At 40.7% G+C, this 21,072-nt stretch overlaps 1 protein-coding gene across 9 annotated transcripts in view; it reads left to right on the forward strand.

The window, feature by feature from the left end:
* carmil3 (capping protein regulator and myosin 1 linker 3) overlaps nucleotides 1-21,072 on the forward strand; it is a 104,908-nt gene that overhangs the window by 78,136 nt on the left and 5,700 nt on the right. For 7 of the 9 annotated variants that reach the window (XM_012923043.3, XM_012923046.3, XM_012923045.3 and 4 more), the window contains exons 24-34: nucleotides 1,581-1,679; nucleotides 1,770-1,889; nucleotides 7,827-7,940; nucleotides 8,553-8,728; nucleotides 8,815-8,908; nucleotides 11,060-11,185; nucleotides 14,080-14,146; nucleotides 16,102-16,289; nucleotides 17,012-17,091; nucleotides 19,530-19,649; nucleotides 20,546-20,714. In XM_012923043.3, coding sequence (XP_012778497.1) covers nucleotides 1,581-1,679; nucleotides 1,770-1,889; nucleotides 7,827-7,940; nucleotides 8,553-8,728; nucleotides 8,815-8,908; nucleotides 11,060-11,185; nucleotides 14,080-14,146; nucleotides 16,102-16,289; nucleotides 17,012-17,091; nucleotides 19,530-19,649; nucleotides 20,546-20,714 — 1,353 coding nt within the window. The remainder of the gene's footprint in view (nucleotides 1-1,580; nucleotides 1,680-1,769; nucleotides 1,890-7,826; nucleotides 7,941-8,552; nucleotides 8,729-8,814; nucleotides 8,909-11,059; nucleotides 11,186-14,079; nucleotides 14,147-16,101; nucleotides 16,290-17,011; nucleotides 17,092-19,529; nucleotides 19,650-20,545; nucleotides 20,715-21,072) is intronic. The other 2 variants (XM_012923044.3, XM_004565342.4) reach the window with 2 other exon arrangements.

A 21,072-nucleotide genomic window follows, 5' to 3' on the forward strand; every position in this document is an offset into this window, starting at 1 on the left:
TGACACCCTCACGACAGGTTTGAAATCCTCGCGACCAAGCGATTGATGATCGGGAGCTCGTCGTGAGGTGTTAATCGCGTCTCGTTACCCCACGTATACTACACGATGCACGACGCACGATGAAGGCCAAAATCGGGCCGATCGCCAAAACGGTCGCACGACTCAAAAATCGGCTCAAAATGGGCCAAAAATCGCACAGTGTAAGCCTCACGACGAGCTCCCGATCATCAATCGCTTGGTCGCGAGGATTTCAAACCTCACCGCAGTTTGTCACACTGCGCAAACACAAATGTCAGCGAAAAAGATGGAGCAGCACGGCAGTGCAGCGTGTGATCTGGACACAAGCGATGGAGGCACAACTTGTAGAACTTTGGAAAGCTCATCCGAGCCTTTTCGATGTGGCCTCACAAAATTATCACGACCACAACAACCGTGAAAATAGTTGGATTTACACTGCTGCTCAATCACAGCTGCCTGATCAATGTTTTTCATTAGCAATTTAGCAAAGTTGATGGTGGTGGTGTGTCTGTGTGAGTGAAAGACAGAGAGAGCGAGCGACAGATTTTCTGTTATAACTTTAATTTTATGGACGCACAGGGTGAGCTCTCAGGTCGCATCAGAGCATCGGGCCGTATAGTGTGAGACCTGCATCGTGACCTACCAACTTCTAACCCCTGCGAGTCAATCGTGCAGTTTGAGCAGGAGCTGAATAACGTGACTGAAAAAAATCGCAGTGTCTGCCCAGCTTTAGGTGTACTGTCATCCGAGACGTGCACCGCAGTGACGGCGTTTGTTTCCCTGTTGGCCATGCTTGTTGTTGTGGTCATCTGTTGTCTTCCGGTATTTTCTCCGCAAGCGACCTTTCCTCGACCAATGAGATGAAAGGTAATCTGAATTGTCATACTCGAATTGTCATAAGTGTGCTGTCAGCTCATTGGTCACAAAGCAGGAGAGGGGCTGGGAATTATGTTTTCAAACAAAGCATTAATTCCATTAAAAGTTATAGACTACTTTTGATTCTCACTGTATTACGGGACAAAGTGCGTCCCTTATTAGCTCAATACGGGACGTGTACTTTTGTTTCTAAATACGGGACGATTCCGTATTTTAAGGGACGGTTGGCAACCCTACTAACACATTACTATGTGTATATATCTGTAGGATTTCTGACTGTTAAGTTGCCTGCAGACTTTCTGGTTCTAATCAAACACGGTTCCCTAAGGAGAGCTTTTAATTTAATTTGAGGCTTTATTAGCTTGGACAATGCGTGTGAGCCTTCAGAGTCCCTGTGCAATTCTTTATTCAATCTTTCTTTACATATGCTAAGATGATGATGCAGTCAACGCATCCACCTGCTGAGTCAAGAAAACAGATTAAAGGCGTCCCGTATTTTTTTTTTCTAGGGATCAAACCTCTCTCTCTAGTCTCCTTATTACCATGCAAATGGGTTCGTCTCCTGTCTCCCGCACACCGCACTTTGTAAACACCTGTCATCACCACTCCTCTTCCTCCCTGTTTGTTTTCTGTGTGTGTGTGTGTGTGTGTGTGTGTGTGTGCGTGTGCGTGTGTGTGTGTGACAGATCCAGCGTGCCCTGCTAAGGAACAACCAGACTCAGCGTTTCTCTCAGAAACAGGCTCTCAGGCTGCACCAAGGCCTCGTCACCAGCACTGCTGAACAGGTGTGTGGCTGTGCTCATGCTGAGGAATAAGTCACTTCTGTTTTGGGTCTAATTGTATGCCTCCACTTTTGCACATGTGTATGTGTGCAGGTGATGGAGCGTCTGTGTGTACGGGTGCAGCAGCAGGTTTGTGTCCTGAAAGGCTGCGAGGAAGGAGAGGAGGTCCAGACGGCTAGACAGATCCTCAAAGAAGCAAGGAACTCGAGAGCTGTGAGTGGGTTATAAGTGTGTGTGTGTGTGTGCGTGTGTGTGTGGCTACGTATTTTAATCTTTGACTCTTCCACATGTACTTTAGAGTCTTGAACCAGCATTCATTTCTTTATAGTTGGTGAAGCCACTTAACACTCACCTGTAAATCACTCAAGCATAAAAAAGACATCTATCTCAAGGGATGAGCCATCGTTCTGTCTATACTTAACACACAACTTAGCAAAAAACATGTTTTAAACTATATCTTCAGACATTTTGTTGCTAAAAGCCTTTCACAAGAACACATCATTTATTCCCATTTCTTTAGTAAAGTCTGTGAAAAATGCCAAATATGACACATTTAATATTTTTTGCACCAACAAGGTGATTCCCTAAAGAAGTACCGTATTCGTCCAAAACGTAGCATATCCCAGCATGGTGTGCATGTTCTTAGAAAAAGTAAAAGACGTAAAGAATGATCTACAACAGATGAATGCCATCTGAAAGTCACGTCTTAAAGTAACAGGGATAAAATCCAGCAAAGATCTGACAAAACGTAAGCGATGCATCTGGTCCTTCAGCTGATCCTTCTGCTGTAGTCGAAATCTCAGGAAGGATAACTGGGAGAAAAAGGCTGACTTAAGGCAAATTATACAAGAACTGGACTGATAATTTCTGTCAACAGTTCTTATGGAGAGATGAATCCAAAGAATGTCAGAAGAGAGCTCCAACAGTGAGTGTCTACAGCCATTTGTAAAACAGGGTGGAGGCTCAGTCATGGTTTAGGGCTGCATTTCAGCCAGTGGTGTTGCAGATCTTGTCAAAATTGATGGAATTATAAATGTAGAAATGTATTGTCAGGTTATGGTCCACCACACAATACCATCTGCCAATCCAGTAAAAGCATACCTAGATGGAAAAACACTGGATTGTTCCCCAGAGCCCAGACCTCAACACTACTGAAGTGTGGTATTGTATTGACAGAGAACAGAACAGAAGGCAGCTAACATCCAAAGAAGAGCTTTGAATGTCCTTCAATAAGCCTGGAGAACTATTTCTGAGGACTAGAAATTACAAAAACAGCTGCCTTGGAGAGTTCAGGGTTTGTTGAAGATTAAAGGTCGCCACTTCATTATCGACTTTAAAGCTCGTTAGAATTGTACAAAGTCTGTTTTTACCTTATATGATGTATTTCCATAAGTAACAAAATGTTAAAAATGAGAGTTGATTAAAAACTTTCACATAGTGCTGCAGCATTGTATGATTCAGAGTTCTGGGTATTGGTGGACCTCCCAGGTCATCCACACTTTTGCTCAGCCGTCTCCCACTGCAACAGCTTACTTTTAACTGGCTGCCCCTCTCAAACACAAGATTTGAACACCAGGTGAAAAATGGAGGCAGGACAAGCGGTAGCTGGAAATTTCATGGTGAGCTGTGACCATATTAGGGATATTACCCCCTTACATCATAAAAATCCCACAATGGTAAGAACTGTTCAAAGCCAAGCATCTAGTTAATGAATGTGTGCCAGTTCAGTTTATTGCAGTGGGAAATATTGTACTTTGTCCTTCACTACATTTACCTAACTGCTGTAGTGACCAATTAGTTTGCAGTTTAGGATTATCCACTTCTAAGAAGGCATTCCCTTTTCCCTGGAGAAACTTTACAGAGCCTAACTGCATCACAGTGCACTGATGCAAAGACATATTTAGCAGCCTCCTTATAGTCATTCGTGCATTAAAATACAAGAGCTGAAGCTCATGGTCGGAACAGGAAAACACCAATAAAAGTAAAACGAAAGGGCTGCAAAAACCAGTAAAACTGGAATTATGCAAATGTTTATTACACAGTATTACCCGGAGCACGACGTCAGACCCAACTGTAAGATGTTCTGTGACCATATAAACGTGCATTAATGCAGCTGTAAATGCAGCTATTTAAAACCTTTTTTTAGGGTTCACTCAGTATTTTATAACCCAAGCCTGCACAGCAAAATACAGCCTGGCCAAACAAACACATAGAGAATAAAGATTATGAGGGTTGTTTTTTTTTGACCCAGACCGACGCTAGGCTGGTGCAGCCATTTTGAATCGATAACGGCTTCTGTAGTGTGGGAGATTATAATCCAGCATCCATAAATCCGTACAATGCTTTAGCCACATGAGCTCTCAACAGCCACAACTGCAAGCACTGCAGTGTAACTTGACCAAACTGAATGCTAGAATCCAAATGAGAAGTCTGTTTGTGCTGAACGCCAATCAAGTATTAATAACCTGATTTTCAATACACATATCCTGCTGCAGCAGCAAATAAACATAGCATGTTCTGCATTGAGCTTAATGTATGTGCCCTGCAAACAGAGCAAGAACAAGATGAAAAACACAGCTTTGCAGCACAGTTTGTTTCGTGCTGCTCACTTCTTCAAATACACAAATATCCTTCACCGATCACCAGTTGTAGACCTGCACTCTTCAACACCTACACCAACACATACACTGGAGACACGCGGGGGGAGCAGTGCTTTCTATTTTCTTCTAAAGAAAAGGCGTGAACAGGATTGTAAGTGATAAATGGATTGTTGCATTCCAAATACAATTTAACAGGAAGGAAGAAGATGTAAATAAGCACGTTCTCCCTGCTTTTTACTCTAAAGCAGTACGCAAACATTTAATAAATGGTTCTGGACACTGTCGAGCATAATGTACATTCTTCATGCTTATTTATACACAACACTTGTCAACAGTTTTACAATTTATATGGAGCTGTATTTCATAGTGTTTGTTAGGGATGCACTTAAAATTCTACACCCAGAGCTGCTCAGAGGTTGCATGAATGCAGGCATAAGAAGAAAGAGATGGCACTCAAAGAAAGGTATATTGAGATCCTTCTCTAAAACCTTATTATGTCTTAACCTTCCTGCTATGTTGGTTTCCAGGAACACCAATTATGCTCCTGGGTTAATTTGGCCCGGGGCAAATTTACTCATCCAAAAGTGTCAGAAACACTGGCATTGATTATTTTACAATTTTCTTTTATAATTTAGATTTTTTTTTTGTTTTCTGTAGTGATGCAGATGACATGTGACATCTCTTCTGTTCTGGGTCAATCTGACCTGCAGCATAACAGGAGGGTTAAAGCAAGCAGACCCGTTTTATTTTTCTGTCAGATGTGACTGACAAGTTTATAAGTGCAGCTTTTATGTCCTAGTGACGTGAACTAAAAAGTCATTTATGCTTCAGACTAATCAAACGGCTGATAAAGATGGTTGTCGAGTCACAAATCGTGCATCTAGAAAGATGATGCATCATTCATGTTGTTGTTTTTTTTAAACCAATATTTTTAATTATTTTGTTTTGGTTATTGTTTATTTCCTGATTTTGTTACAGAGAGGCAAAGAGACACAGTGAGTTCTTTTGGGGTTTTTTTGTCTGTCCTGTCCGGCAGTGTAGGAATCAGAGTTTTTGTCTGAAGGCTAAACAACATGCCCAACATATTGATTTTCCAAAGTGGACCTTTATGGCTTTTGTTATACTGGTTTACTTCATAGTTATACTTTAGGATTTTTTTGATCTTAAGTCATTACAATCAGAACGGTGTAGACCAGGGGATAGAAAAAAGAAAGAAAGAGAAGTTGTGGAGAAAGTTAGCAGAAGGTGAGGGAGAGAAAAGAAGAAGAAGAGGGACAGAGAGAGATGGAGAGAGAGAAGAAACCCTGAGAATCTGCTTGATCATCTGCTGAAAAAAAAACAGGAAAACGAAAACAGCGTGCATTTGTGAGTACCTGTTTGGACACTTGTGTGTGAGAAGACGCTTGCGTTCATAAGGTTTATCCATTTAAGTATCTAAGAATTATTATTATATTATAATAATTATTATGGTAAATGAACTGATTCTTATATAGAGCTTTTCTACTCTATCTGAGCACTCAAAGCAGTCATTATAGGATCTGCCTTACAATATAAAGCACCTTCAGGCGACTGATGTTGTGATTTGGCGCTGTATAAATAAAATTGAATTGAACAGAATTAATAGTGGGTGTGGAAGCCACAGCCCTGCGCCCAAAGACATGAAGCAGGCGTGGAGGAGACCTGGGCCCCAGACATCTAGAGGCTCCCCCCCAGAGCACGAGAGCCCCAGGAGGACCACCGCAGGGACAATGATGGCACCCATCTAGAAAAGAGGTGAGGAGGGCCTCAGATGGCGGTCACTCAGCAGCCATAGTGTAGAAACCACAGGGGGCTGCAGCGACAAGGCTCCACCAGCAGCCAGCTGTGCCAGAGCAGACCAAGCCCAAGGGCCCAAAAACCAGAGAGTCCCCCGCCCCCAGCAGTGGCCTGAGAAGCCAGGCCCCCCGGCAGCTGCCCTGAGTGAGCCAGTACACACCCGAGCACCCAGCCCCAGTCACAGAGAACCACCAACACATCGGCGGGTGGGGACACCAGCCACCAGCAGGGAATGTGATGGGGGAAAATACTGGGTTGGCCTGAGATGCTCTGGGAGAGGTGGAGTCTGAGACCTGACCTGACACACAGACATAAGACAAACAGACACACACAGACACAAGCATCCATTCCCACCCTCATGCACACATATACAAATACTCCGCACTCGCCCAACATGGAGACACAGAAATGAACGCTGTACGCACTCTCACACTCCCCATACACCCTCTATACTCCCAGGTCCAGGCACCAACACACCCAGACCCAGGAGGTGGTTCCCTTTACTCTGCGGTGGAGACAAGCAGACCGCATTGACCTGCAGCAGCAGGGAAGCCCACCAGTCCAGAGCCTGACCAGGCGGCCAGCTCCTCCTCCTGGCCCATTGATAGCAAACAGAGAATGGGGATGTGAAAAGACCCCATACCTCACTCCGCTTGCAGGGTTGATGCGTGCTGATCTAAAGTGCACTTAAATAGGGGAGGGGCATGGCACCAACAACCCTCTGAAAGATAACAGCTGGTGACAGCTCGGCCCCTCCCAAGACCCTCAATGTCTACATGCAATTTAAAATTGAGAGGTGGGCACCAGCACCACAGATGAGGCTGAATAAACAGACTGTTCTCTGGATGCTGTAGTGAGGAGTTGAAGTGAAGGGTTGCCTGATAATGCTTCACTCACAGAAAAAAGGAAAACAGTGGATGGAGACTGCGGCACAAACAAAATTATTGCCACTGTGTGCAGTGAACGTACCATCTCACTGCCTTTGAAATAGTCAGTTGCCATCTTCAAAACAACTTCATTGCGTTGAGACTGGAACAGCAATAAGATAAAGTCAGTCTGCTATCAATTTGTGATCAAAGGGTTAAGTTGGGAATTAAATCTGTTGCCATTTGTGGCAAATCTGTTACCGTCCACAGAAACTGACATTAAACGATGGTAACTCACAGAACGAGGTGCACGCTCAGTCTCTGAGCAACAAGTCGGTCACCACAACTACGTGCATTCAGTAGCAAGAAAATTCTGTTCAGTCATTGGGCAACCAGAGATTTTTTTACCCTTGTTGCAAGAGGATGCTTTTTTCATCTGACGTGACTGAACCATCTCAAAACTAAGGCAAATAAAACAGTTTGTGAAAAGCTCACGGCAAGACAGTTCACAAATATTTCACCAACTGAAGTAAAGATTGCAGATTTTTCTTTGTTGTAATCATCAGTAGAAAAATTGAGGCCACTGTTTCTTCCGTTATTTGAGCTGCAGAATTGACTTTTATATCAAAATAATGTGCAAGTAAACCAAAACTCATTCTGGATTAAGCCAACTCCCAATACAAATGCTTTGTTTTGCACCATGTTCATTAACATTAAAAAGCCAATGTGACAAAGCAAATCTTTTCATTCCATGTGTTATTTTTCTTTAGTATTTGCTTTTCCTTTAACCAGTTTTTAATGTAGGTGGATGTTTTTTCATTGTATTATTGCTACTTTCACTGAACGTGTGTGTGTTGTGTGTTCATCAGCTTTATCCATCTCTGTGTGAGCTGGCCCACGTGTTGTCAGTGGATGGACCTGTTAAACAGCGCCTGGACACTCTGGCAGGAGAGCTGGCCAAGGCTGCAGACAAAGAACTGCAGGTAGGCTGGGGGTGGGTTTGAACCGTGGCCTTGGTTGTAATCGCTGAAACATTCCTTCGCTGATGCATTGGTATTTTAAACAGTAGTGGAGCGCTGTACTAGTTGCATTTAAATTGCCCATTAATGCCGTGTGAATGTGTGTGCAGTGCAGGTATGCTGACTTCAAAAGAAATTCTCAGGGAGGGAACACTCGGACATTTTTTTTGTTCCATTTTGGTCTCATTGGGATTCAGTAGCACAGCATAGGCAAATGATAAAAAGCAGCACGCACCCCGAGGAGGAATATGGCATGCTTTGTATTGAATTTCAACTTACTTGAGCATAATTTACATCCCTGTTTATGCTGCCTAATTTTGTTATTATGCTAGACGCTGCATTTGTAATTTGCATTTGTTAAGATCAATTTAAAAAAACAACAAAAGAGCCAAAAATGCAGGTTTAGATAGTTGAGGTGTGTTTTTGCCCAAATGTCTGATAAACATAACATCTTGAAGAGACAAATGGATTATATGAATTATTAATACAAGTTTTGGGCATATAAATATGTTTTTATAGCTAATCCATCAGCTGTAGGCGACATATGATACATGTCTTGGGACACTTCTACTCTAGGTGGTTGTGGACTCCATGGTGTCCCTTTGCCGTGAGTTGTGCCCCATGTCCTGCTCAGCAGCTGAGAGACTGAGTCCACCTTTGTCGTCCATCTCTGAACAAGTTTCTATCCCTCGCTCCGCCATCCGCAACGCCCTGATGGAGAGGGCGGCAGAGGACATCAACAGAGCTCTGGAGTAAGAAAGAGAGTGGTTTAAAAAGTCCTAGAGAGGCAAAGAACTTCGAGATACTGATTGAACTGTTATTACTTTCTCTATCCCAGAGAAGTGAAGCTGTCTGTGGTCTCCTATCTGACCAACTCCATAGTTGATCAGATTCTACAAGAGCTCTACACCACCCATAAAACCCTGGTACTGGTAATATCACTTTACTGCATGCTTTCTTGTAGATTCTAGAAAAAAATGTTATTTGAATGTAAAGCTGGAATCTGTTTTGTTCTAAGATATAGTTAAATTTATAATATGACTATATGAAAAAAAACCAACCAAAATGATCCGCGTTTGTCTGAACTGTGCAAATAACAGGAAAAGCTCACCTCAGTTTCTTTTTTTTTTTTTTTTACCACACATGCATAAAACATTACAGATTTCACTTTAGGTTTGTGTTATTTGAAGTTATATTCATAAAGAAAATTGTTTGCTGTGTTGGGAATGCAGTCTATTAAATATGTCACTGAAGGAAGGAGATGGTTATCTTGTAGAATTAGCATAAAAATTGAAAACAGGGCGAAACTGCCAACTTGGCTCTATTCAAGTAAAATAACAGTCAGGACACGTCATGTGCTGGACTATTAAGCCTTTTTGTCTCCATCAAGCCTTAAGCAATAACATCCACTTATATTATATCCCCAAATATCCATTTGTTTTTTCTCTTTAATCAAAAAATTAAAGATAAAATGAATCTAATTTGTTACCCCAAAATGATTTTTTATGACTTGTGTACACTCTACACTTTATTAGCTACACCTGTTTAACTTCACCTTAATGCAAATGTCTAATCAACCAGTCAGCAGCAGTTCAGTGCGTTTATGTACTTAGATATGGTCGTGATAACCCACTAAAGTTCAAACCAAGCTTCAGAATCAGAGAGGGACTTTGAACTTGTCCCATTTGTTGGTGTTTTAGAAACTGTGGATCTACTGGGATTTTCCCCCTCATCACCATCTCTAGGGTTTATGGAGAATAGTCCAAAAAAGAGAAAATACCCAGTGAGCAGCAGCTCTCTAGGCAAAAATGCCTGTTTGATAAGAGTTCAGAGGAAAATGGCCAGAGTGCTTTGAGCTGATGTGATGGCAACCGTACCTCGAATAACCCCTTGTTATAACCAAGTTATGCATAAGAGCACTTTTGTAGTATCATCCAGTAGATTATGAGTAATTGAGCAGAGGGTCTACAATACTTGTGTCACCACTTTGCAATATGTTTATCAATGCAAAGCAATTATAAAGCTCCTGTGCACCTCCAGTGAACAACAGTGAAATGTTCTCTATCGTGTGTTCCCATAGCAGCCCATTTAAAATAAATTTATAATAACAAATAAATACATCCTGGAAAAGTACCCATTATGTGCATATATACATAATGATGTCTAACCGAATTAAGAAAGTCCTCCTACGCTGTGGACATTCATTCATTATATTCCATATGATGCTTTCAAACATTAATATTGTTATGGATGTTGTCTTTCAGTGCTGCTATAACTCTGGTATATTTATTGCACATCGCACACATGGTTGATAAAATAATAATCCTACCTCCAGCCGTACCAGTGTACAAGCACAGGATAGGAAATTTCTCAAGATCATATTGAAATATCAGCGAAGTTAAAATTGAAACTGAAAACATTTAGTTCAGACATGTTAATAAAAACTCTGAACTGTACAAGCATAGTTTGGATAAATTCTTCTTCGTTATTCCAGGTGAACAGTAGCATACTAATGCGTGCAGTTATCTGAAGAAGACACCCTGGTTCGCATGTCATTAACATATACAATGAAGATATATAGGTATAGAGCTTTGTTCTTTAAAGAGAATATTGAGCTCAGAGGCCAGATAACAACTTTATTTAAGCTGGTTAAGGACATGATGAGATCCTCCGGGCTCTCCTCTCCATAAAATTAAATTGTTTAAAATGAAACCAGCGGAAAAGCAGGGAAAAAAATCGACTCTTAGTAATAACACGGCCTCCCCTGCTCTGCTTGGCATTCAGTTCACCACGTCTGCTGTTACATCTCATTCTCCTTTCTCTCTTTTGGTGCAATGCCGGTTTGTCCTCTATCTTGCCTTACTCTGCTTTGATAATCAAGATATTGTATTTAATTCATATTCTTCATGGGCTTTACGAACGGTGGTAAAGTACTTTGTTTGTGAGCTTCTCAGGTACAAGGGCAGACATGCCTCTCCTCCCAGATAGCATTTAAGGATATATTTCCAGATGTCATCACTGCGCGAGTGTGAGCGTTTGTGTCTATGCAATGATACGTGCCTTTGATGTGTGTGTTGCATCAGCTGCGGCAGGTGTCCCAGGCAAAGCGTTGGGACGATGTCGGGACGGGCAGACGCACTGTCAGACAGTCCAGAATAGTCGAGTCTCTGGAATTCCCCGATGAGGACTTTGGTGTCAACCTGGGAATAGTAAGTGTGAGAGACACACGCTGACCTCATGTGCACACTTAACAAGAATGAGCTTCTTCATTTAAAAAGAAGCATGTCTAATTTCAAGGCATGGATATAATACTTAACTGACTGCACCTAAAATAAGTGTTAAGAACAAAACCAGTTTTCAGAGACAAAAGACAGAGGAAGAAAAGTTACATTTGATTTGATGGTTTAGAAGAGCCAAAGCAAACAATGGAAAGATGTCCACCTTTGACCTGTATTTTAAAAGATTAATAAAGCATTCATTCTTCCAGATGTGCTACTGTTTTCCACAACCCCAAAAATTGGGTTCATACCACATAAAAATCAACCAAATCTGGTGAAAGGTTCTCATCCATCTCTGACTCCCTCAAATTGGGGGAGTCTGCATAAATGTAAGGTGTGATTTTTTTTTTTTAATTCACCCTCATAATTTCATGACTCCCGGAAAAAAAGTGGGAGAAATATTTATTAGATCCTCTGCTGAATTTGTACATTTGCTCAATGGTAGTTTGTAGTTTCATTAAAACACAAAAAAGTTCTAAATAAATTTTTAATGTCATTGAGAAAAATAATGATTTGAACGCAAAACATGGCTTAGTACTTGGGTAGAAACCCTTGTTGTCAAACATAGCGTTAAGGTGCTTCTTGTAGTTGGTCACCAGGCTTGCACATATCTCAGAGGGATTTTATCCCACTACTCTTAACAGAAACTCTAAATCCTGTAGGTTTCTTGGCTGCTGCCTGGCAACTCGACACTTCAGCTCCCTCAACAGTTTTTCTAAAGGGATGCGATCTGAGAATGGCCAGGCCACTCCATGACCTTAATGATCTTCTTCTTTAACCACTCTTTTGTTGGCTTGGTGGTATGCTTTGGTTCATTGTCATGCTGGAAGATGCGTCACTAACCCATCTTCGGTGTTCTGTCTGAGGAAGGGAGGTTCTTGTCCAATACTTTACAGCACATGGTCCTGTCCATTTGTTCGTCACTGCTGTGAAAAGTCCTATACCATTAGCGAATAAACAGCCCCAAACCATGTTTCCGCCACCGTGCTTGACTGTGGTGACGGTGTTCTTTAGATCATACCCTGCATTTCTCTGACTATGCGGGTTGAGTTGATTTCAAAGAGTTTGGTTTCATCTGACTGCAGCACTTTCCCCCAAGTCTTCTCTGCCAGTGAACATCTAAATGTTGGAGACATAAGATGGGCCTGTGCATGCGCCTACTTGAGCAGGGGGGCCTTGTGGGCACTGCAAGATTTCAACTCATTACAGCGTAGTGTGTTACCACTGGTGTTCCTGGTGACTGTGGTCCCAACTGCCTTCATATCATTAAAAAGCTCCTCCTGTGTAGTTTTGGGCCGATACATTCGACAAGATCTTACGTTGAGCTCCAGAATGAGGTTCATTTTATATTTCTTACATTTCCAAATATTCACACCAACAGTCGTCACCTTCTAATCAAACTTCTTGTTGATGGTCTTGTTGCTCACTGCAGACTTGTGCAGGTCTACAAGCTTGTCCTTAATGTCCATTGACAGCTCTTTGGTCTTGGTGATGGAAGGGTTGGAATGGAAGAAACTGTTCCTGTGGACAGGTGTGCTTTATACACATAACAAGTCGAGATCAGGAGTGGCTGTAATTGATTTAATCAATTGTAATCTGTGTTTTGCATGGGCACGCAGCCAGTCTATGGGAGCCAGAATTCTGGGTGGGATCTTGGGAATAAAAGTTCACTCAGTGACATGCAAATCATTACTTTTATGCAGTGTAAATTGTTTTTGTCTGGATTTTTGGTATTCTGTTTCTCTCCATGAAACTACCATAAAAATTTGAGACTTTTAATTTCTTTGTGTTCAGCAGGGGATCGAATAATTATTTCACCCACTGTATCCACATTAAATTTTCAAATGGATGCTCTCCTTGCAGTTTGTTGCTTTGTTGCCTGTTCGGTTTGTCACTGTCTAATTTGAAACTAAACTTCTCACTAAGATTGCTGTGAAACCTGTGTTCAGTACAGTGTCCTCATCACCTGGCTTTTTAAGTGAGCATCCTTTGTTCCAGAATCCCTCTGTGATCCAGGCCCTTCTGCGTGCTCAGATTGCAGGGATATTGAAGAACTTCTACTGAATCTAAAGTTGTTTGAGATATATATATATATATATATATATATATATATATATATATATATATATATATATATATATAGCACTAAAGGTGGTTCAAACATTAAAAAGTGCTATTTTAAAAATATATTATAACATTTTGGGCACAGAATGAGAAATTTAAAAAATCCCAACTAAGAAGAAGGAAGCCTTTCATATGGGATAACATGATTTGACCAGATACACACGGCACATGGAGATATTAGCCTTAAAAATGTAAGTTTTCTCTAGTAAATATTGGAAAGCAGGTAAAACATCAGTGTCCCAATGCTTGATTCACTTCTGTTTACTGGTGCAGTTTTGCTGTTGAAACTCTGATCCGTTCCACCATACTGACGCTCAGAGCTGGTTACAAACAAATCGTGTTGAACAAGAATTAAATTTTTTCAACTTCAGATCTTTTCTCCCCTTCAACACGAGTATTTTTATTGTGACTCTTCTCAAAATCAAGACAAATCCCACACTTCCTGTACCCTCCAACATGCTGTTGTTCTGAGCTTCACACTTAGATTTTGTAAACAGTTTCTGCATCTTTTCATTGCCTTTGCTTTACTCCAGTTGGATTTTCTGTGAAATACTGTACGTGTATGTCATTGATCTACTTTATTTCATTCATTTATTTTAGCGAGGATGGGATACTTTGTCCATTTAACTTTTTTGTGCGTTGTAATTGTGTTATAAATGTAGTGAAGGCATTTGTGTATGTACAATGATCTCTTACAAAAGGACACCATGGCCATTAAGAAGCGGAGCTCCAGAACTAGAAGAATTCGACCCGTCTCCACCAGACTGAGTGAGTGTTCAGTCTGTAGTCGCAAATTATTGCTGTCACGTGCTAAAGTATCGTGAAATACAATACTGTGCAAAAGTCTGAAGTCACCACTCATTCCTTTATATTTTGTTTCAGAATTTGTTGTAAAAGCTTTTGTGTACTAGTTCTCCTTCTGCTTTCAGAAGGCCTTTCAGAGTTTTTCTTTGGACATGTTTTATTCACTCATTTTCAGTCCAGTCCTTGTATCTAAGCATTTTCAGAGAATTGATTTAATTTCATTTATTTATTTATTGTGAAGCCACTTATCACTGACCTATCAATCATGCAAGCAAAAGAAGACACCTCATTCGAGGGATGAACCAGTGTTGTGTCTACACATGACAGACGACTTAGCAAAGAACCCAGTTTTAATTGCGTCTATGGCACTGTGTTACAGTCCCCCAAAGAACTGCCTAATTGTTTCCCCTTTTTTTGTTAGATCTACAAAAAAATATTGATTGACATGCAAAAAATAATATGTTTGCACCAACAAGTTGATTCTCAAAGAGCTATTAGACCACAAGTTGTCAAATCTCAGCGTGGTGTACTGTGTGTCCTGAGGAACCTTGACAAGGAAAAGACAAAAACACAAAAGTGATAGGCCTAAAAAACAATTTACAGCAGATGAAAGGTATCTAATAATCATGTCTTTAAGAAATAGAGACGTTGGGAGACCTGATACAGGACTTGACATGCATCCATCCTCCAATGCAGTAAAAGAATACCTGGATAGAAAAACACACAATGGAACATTATTAGTCATGGATTGGCCTCCAGAGCTCAGACCTAAGCATTATTAACTCATTCACTGCCATTGACGTCTATAGACGTCAATTACGTTTTTCAATGGGAGGGGCCAGAATACAACCTCGGGCAGCTTGTCAGTGAATTTTATTTTTTCATATATTTGTAAATAAATTGTTTTGATAAAACATAACCTTTCTCAGTGTTATTTCTGTTTTATAGAAGTGAAAAACTATTTTATATGTTAGAGGTGTCACAGGCACTTTTCTGCTTGAAATATATTTTTCACAAAAAGCTCGTTTTCTCCCTTTTTTTGGTCAAAACAGGCATTTTTGGTGGAACCCACCTCTCTTCTACAGCTGATTACTAAAGAATGGAAAATGGTAGAAACAAGCTTTTTTTTTTTGGATGAAAGAAGAGAGTCTGTTCTTCATTTTGGTAGGTTCAGCGTTTATATGATCATAACACACAGTTTTCTGTGGCTCTTCAAAAATGAGTAAAAATGCTCAAAAACCCTGGCAGTGGGGAGTTACCTGATTTGAAAATGGCTGGCAGTGAATGAGTTAAAGCAGTGTGGGATCATCTTGATAGAGAACAGAACGAAAGACTTTGACTGTCCTTGAAGAAGCCTGGAGAACTGTTCCTGAAGACCATGTAAAGAGGTTTAGAGACAGAGTTCAGGCTGTGTTGAAGAATAAAGGTGGACAAACTTCCATTTCACAGTAAAATATGGAGTCATGAAGTATGGCTTGAGACTTTTGCACATTACTGTTTTATATAGATAGCCAATACCAGGGCAAGAGTCACTTGATCTTTCATTTTTTTAGTCAATTAAGTAGTTTTTCGTCTACAGTAATGAATGTCCAACATGGCAGAATGACATAAGAGATAATGTTGTTTCATTTGGGCTGTAATCAGTATAGTAATATTTCTGTAGATAGAATGAAGCATTATTATAAAATAACATTGTTTTCTGACACCAACCCAACCATGGGTGAGCCTTTTCCCCACTAGTGGGATTTGTCTTCTAACAGGAAGCATTTTTTCTCATTTCAAAAGCAATAAAAATGTGAAATTCACAAGCTGATTGCAAATTTAGTCTAATCATACATTTAATTCCAATCAAAGAGGATTTTATCAGTGGTATTGCATAAATGAAGTTCTGTCACAATCCATTTCCCTTCCTGTCATAGGTTTAGGCGAGGAGCCCAGTTCCTCTCCGACACCTTCAGCTCCACCTCACTCTGCCCCTCTTACCCACTCGGCATCATGGGAGTGTCTGTCCACTCTCCCCACCAATGGATCCCCCTTACGCCACGTGACCCACGCCAGGCCACGCCCGCCACGGCGACACAGAGCAGGACACCTACCTCCTGAATCCGTGAGTTTGTGACTTTGCAGTGACATTTGACCATGTTATGAGCTTCAGTGGGCAGGGATCAGTGTCCCCTCCAGACTAGCAGCTGCTTCCACAGGATGTATACTGACCAGTTTCACTTTTAAGTGAGTTTTTATTGCGCCTGTAGCACCACTGTATGTGTTTAACTGGCCTATTTTGATCTGATACTACAGCATGAACTTCAGTCCATGTGTTTCCACAAAAGTGCACAGAGGGAGGCAAACGAGAGAAAGTAAACCAAACATGGCTTTTCTGAGGTGTTTTTTTCTTTTTTAAATCTCTTGGCTGCTGCATGTGAACTTTTGTTATTCATCTTGTTTTCATTGCCAGCGGCACCTTCCAAAAATAAGCTCTCTTTAAAATAGGAAGCTGTCGCACGTGTCTCTGTGATTCAAATGGTAATCATGCGCAGCCATCTCCCCTGGGCCACAGGGCAGCCGCTAACTTAGCAGCTTGTTTGTTTCGAGACTTTGTAAAGCTTTTCCCCCCTAAATCAGTACAAACTGAGTTAGGGCAGCATGATGAAGAGCTGTTTTACAAACAGATTTCTGTTGGCAGCAGATTCAGGTTTATCAGCCAGCCATTAGAAATGATAATAACTTTTGTCAGCCTTTCATCCCCTTTGTCGGCATGGCAAGACTGATCATTGTCATACTGTGTGTGTGTGTGTGTGTGTGTGTGTGTGTGTGTGTGTGTGTGTGCAGCATTGCTCTGAGAATGGAGGAGTCAACATGCTGGAGGACGGACTGCCTGATTTCTACAGCAAACGAGTTTTACCTGACAGGTAGACGCCAGAATCGTCTCTGTGCAGTCATTAAGTATGTGATAAATTCTTTACTACACTGAGCCCCGAGGACGACACACAAGACGAGACATTGAGGGAACTGTGTCTTACATCTGGTGTATCAGTAAAACCTGTTTTCTATTGTTTGTCATTTAAACAGTAAAATGAAAAACAAACACACAAAAAACAACATGCAAATAAAGTACAATGTACCATTTTCCATTGTAGTTTCTTTTCCCTGCATTTCTTAACCACACGTTTAATTTTACCTTGTACTTTTTGTTGAAACGCATGCTTTTGGACACATTTGCATCACCTTAGGTCTTGGTGCAGTCCTCGAGTCATCCTTTGTTTGAAACAAACTGTTGTATCTTCCTTCCTCCTCCCTTTAAGTCAGCTTTCTGGTGACTTTTTTTACCTCACTGACAAAAGATTTAACAGACGGTGTGAGAGCCGGTCAAGTCACTGATATCATACAGCACTAAAAGTTAAAAAAAAATTCTGAAAGTGAGCATTTAGATATATGTTCACTCATATTTCAGCATTTACAACTTTGTTTAATATCGGCATCTACGATTGTAGCATTGTACACAGTATGACGGAGAAGAAGGAAGGGCAATTTCTGAATGTTAAGAAGAGAACAGTAGCTGTGTCTAAAGAATGCAAATGGTGCATTTTAATTTGCTGTTTAAATCTTTGCAAGAACTCTGCAGTTGTGAACCCGTGATACGTTTTAAGGAGTAAAAACACAAAGCTGGAGACTTGCTGCTGGACATAGTGGAGCATTTAGCAGCTAAGAAACCACATATTTTGTTGATAGAGACCGAGTGCAGTGCTTAAAGGAGAGTAATTACCAGAGTTACCAACTGTCACTGCAGAACAATCCTAATGATATTCAGTATGTGCTCAATGTGTCAGTGAGTAACTGTTTGTTAAGTCTTTCACCATGTCAGTAGATGAGGTGATTAAAATTCCAATGTTACTCCCCACAAAAGTGGGAATAAAATCAGTTATGCACATTTAAGTCAATTACAGTATGCTATTCACTGGAAAAATTCCCATGTTCCCATTTTTTCTGGGCAGTGTTGGTATATTGGTGGTGCCATGTGGATAAGTGACTGAAGCTGCATCCTCAAAGACTCAAACCCAGAAGGAAATGTTGGCAAAGAAGATGGAACTAAGTGAAAATAATAAATAATGAATGAACTTAAGGATAGCTGATTGACTCTGCAGTCCCCCTAACCTCTGCACAGAATGAACATATTTAATTTTATTTTTTTAATTTTACAGGATTTCAGCTGTTTTTTTGGGGTACTTAGGAATTTGTAACTAAAAACTACATGTTCCTACACTACTAACTACCTTGAAATAAATAGTCTATATAGCCACTTGCATACCAGTGGACTATTTAGCAGCTGAACTATTTTCTTTAAATCTGAGTAATCTCTGGACACCAAAAACAAAGTTTAAAGTGGTGTAAGTATTGAATTTAAATTGATCAGGCAAGCACAACACAGCTGCAGATGGATGCCAGAATTGTCCCAAATTTGAAGATAAATAGATGCTGAGTTGCTGACATGTTAGCCCTATCAATAAATAAGGCCAATTTATTATTTTATTATATTTCACAGTTTTGTTTACAAGTCACAATCAATTTTCCATAATCTAGTTAATGTTGTATAAGAAATTAAAACCATTTTTTTAACTTTATGAATATACTGTATGTGTAAAATAAAGTGTGAATTATTACATAACTTTATTCGTGCTACTATCCCAAATAACCAAAGTATTCTAGTATTAGGCCAGTGCTGAAAAGCTACACAAGCTATTTTTAAACATATTTAACACAAAACTGCTTTTTTTAATTAGTAATTATATGTGTTTTAAATTATTTCCAAAGTTTGGGTTAAGGTTTTGGTGTAGTGTAAGATGTTTTATATTTATGCAAAGTGAAGCTCATTTTAAGCATTATTCCTTTAGATGTCATAGCATAGTAACATTAACTGTTTGGTAAAATCGGCATGATTTTGCATCTCAAAGCTGGACAGCACTATGTAAATGATGGTTAACCCTGCAAGTGTTTTAAAGTTACATGCCAGTGTAAGCTTCATGCTCAGCAGCACTGTGCTTAGGCAGCAGAAACACTGCTTCTGTCCAGAGTATTAAACCATGTGTTCAGGACTCGGCATACTAATTATGTTTCCTGTTCTTGTCAAACGGTTCATTCAAATAATGTAGTCGGATGTTAATTCTGGGTTTAGCCTGCCACTTATGACTTTCACAGAATACTGATAAATACTGGCTGCTGGCTGATTGCATTAACAAAACAAAACAGTCCAAATGATGCAATCTAGCTTTAATCTCACTGTGTGTGCCTACCCTCTTACCCAATGCTTTAGTTTACTCATTCTGTTTTTTTCTCTACTTTTCACTTTCAGTCAGTTGTCGTCCCTGCATCAGGCCCAGTCTCTGAGGAGGAAGAAAAGACGAAGTGTGTTGTCCATTTTCTCAGGATTCCGCAAGAACCGCAACTCCACCATCTCTAATCAGGACTCGGAGTGAGTATGCAGCACAGGAGCCGAGTGGAAGAAGTGGAGGAAAGTAACATTTAAGAGCACACGCCCAGAGAATGAGATGGTGGTTAAATTAATCCAGCGCTGGGCATTAACGCCACTTCAAAACTTCATGAATATTTGAATAGGAGAAAATATTTCCCCATCCCCAGCTGTTTTCCTTTGCTTTGAATTTATGGCGCTGGATGCATTTGAGCTGCTGTTACATAATGGCGCTGGAGTTAGAAAGTGTTGGTGGAAAAAGTTTGCAAACTTTTTAAAAAAAAATAAAAATCATTTGCACAGATTAACAGCTGAGTGGGGAGAATAGCACTTAATAGGCGCACTTTGTTCACTTAAACTACACAGCTGCACGAAACGGACGAAAGGGTTTCTCAGCGAGAGCCGCAGTTTGTTTTTCAGCTCAGAGGTGTGCTTTAAAAAAAACGGTGATGCCTTTGCCTCTGCTGGTTAACAGCCTTGCTGCGGTGCAGGAATTTCACACATATGCTGTAGGCCGAGTCTACAGGAGTCTGAAAGAGAAGCATAAAAGCAAAGATGACTCATCTGAGGGGAAGTCATAGATGGAAATAGTTTCTTAAATACAGTATGCTGCGTTTTGTAAGCTTTCACCTGCAGAATGTTGCTAAGCAATCAAAGAGATTGTTTGTTGCTGCGTTCACTTGGCTTGCTCTCTACGTTCATTTCTTTTGTTTTTTTAACAGCAGCACATTGTGTAGGAAGTAAGCTGTTGCGCTTCAGAAAAACTGCAGTGTTTCAAACTGATGGTGTTACTGTAAATTCATAAGCATAATAATATTGTATCCAAAATGTAGTGTATGGTTTATGATTGAAGTCAATTAGAGGGACCAGTGCTGAAAAGTCTGCCTTTTTCTGTCCAGCAGCGCCTCAGAGAATGTCTACTCCATGATTCAGCATCCTAAAGATGCCGTGAGGCCGGAGAGCGTTGTCCCAGGAGCAAATGGGAGCATGCCTTTACCTCACCCAACTCAGGGCATGCCGGTGCATGGGATGAGAACTGCCAGCCCCCCCTGCCTCATCCAAAGACAGGTACCGTGCTGTGAAAAGTTGGCTGTTTGAGCTTTTGTAGATTCACTTATGTCTCTAACTAACAGGGGCAACAATGACACATCCCCCAAGTCAAGGAATGTTTTTACAGGTGGAGGACACTGACATTTTTCCCTCCTCATCTTTTCTGGCTGTTTTTCACTAGTCTTGCATTTAGCTAGGCTAGGGTCAGTGTCACAACTGGTAACATGAGGTGATACCTGGACCCTACAGATGTTGCACAGGTAGTCCAACTCTTCCAAGATGGCACATCAGTCCAGCTATTTCCACAAAGTTTGCTGTGTCTCCTCCATCTCAGGAGGCAGGCAGTTGCTCTAGCAGAGCTGAACAAGGCTGTAGA

The sequence above is a fragment of the Maylandia zebra genome, linkage group LG18, assembly GCF_041146795.1.
Source record: "Maylandia zebra isolate NMK-2024a linkage group LG18, Mzebra_GT3a, whole genome shotgun sequence".
Lineage (NCBI taxonomy): Eukaryota > Metazoa > Chordata > Actinopteri > Cichliformes > Cichlidae > Maylandia > Maylandia zebra.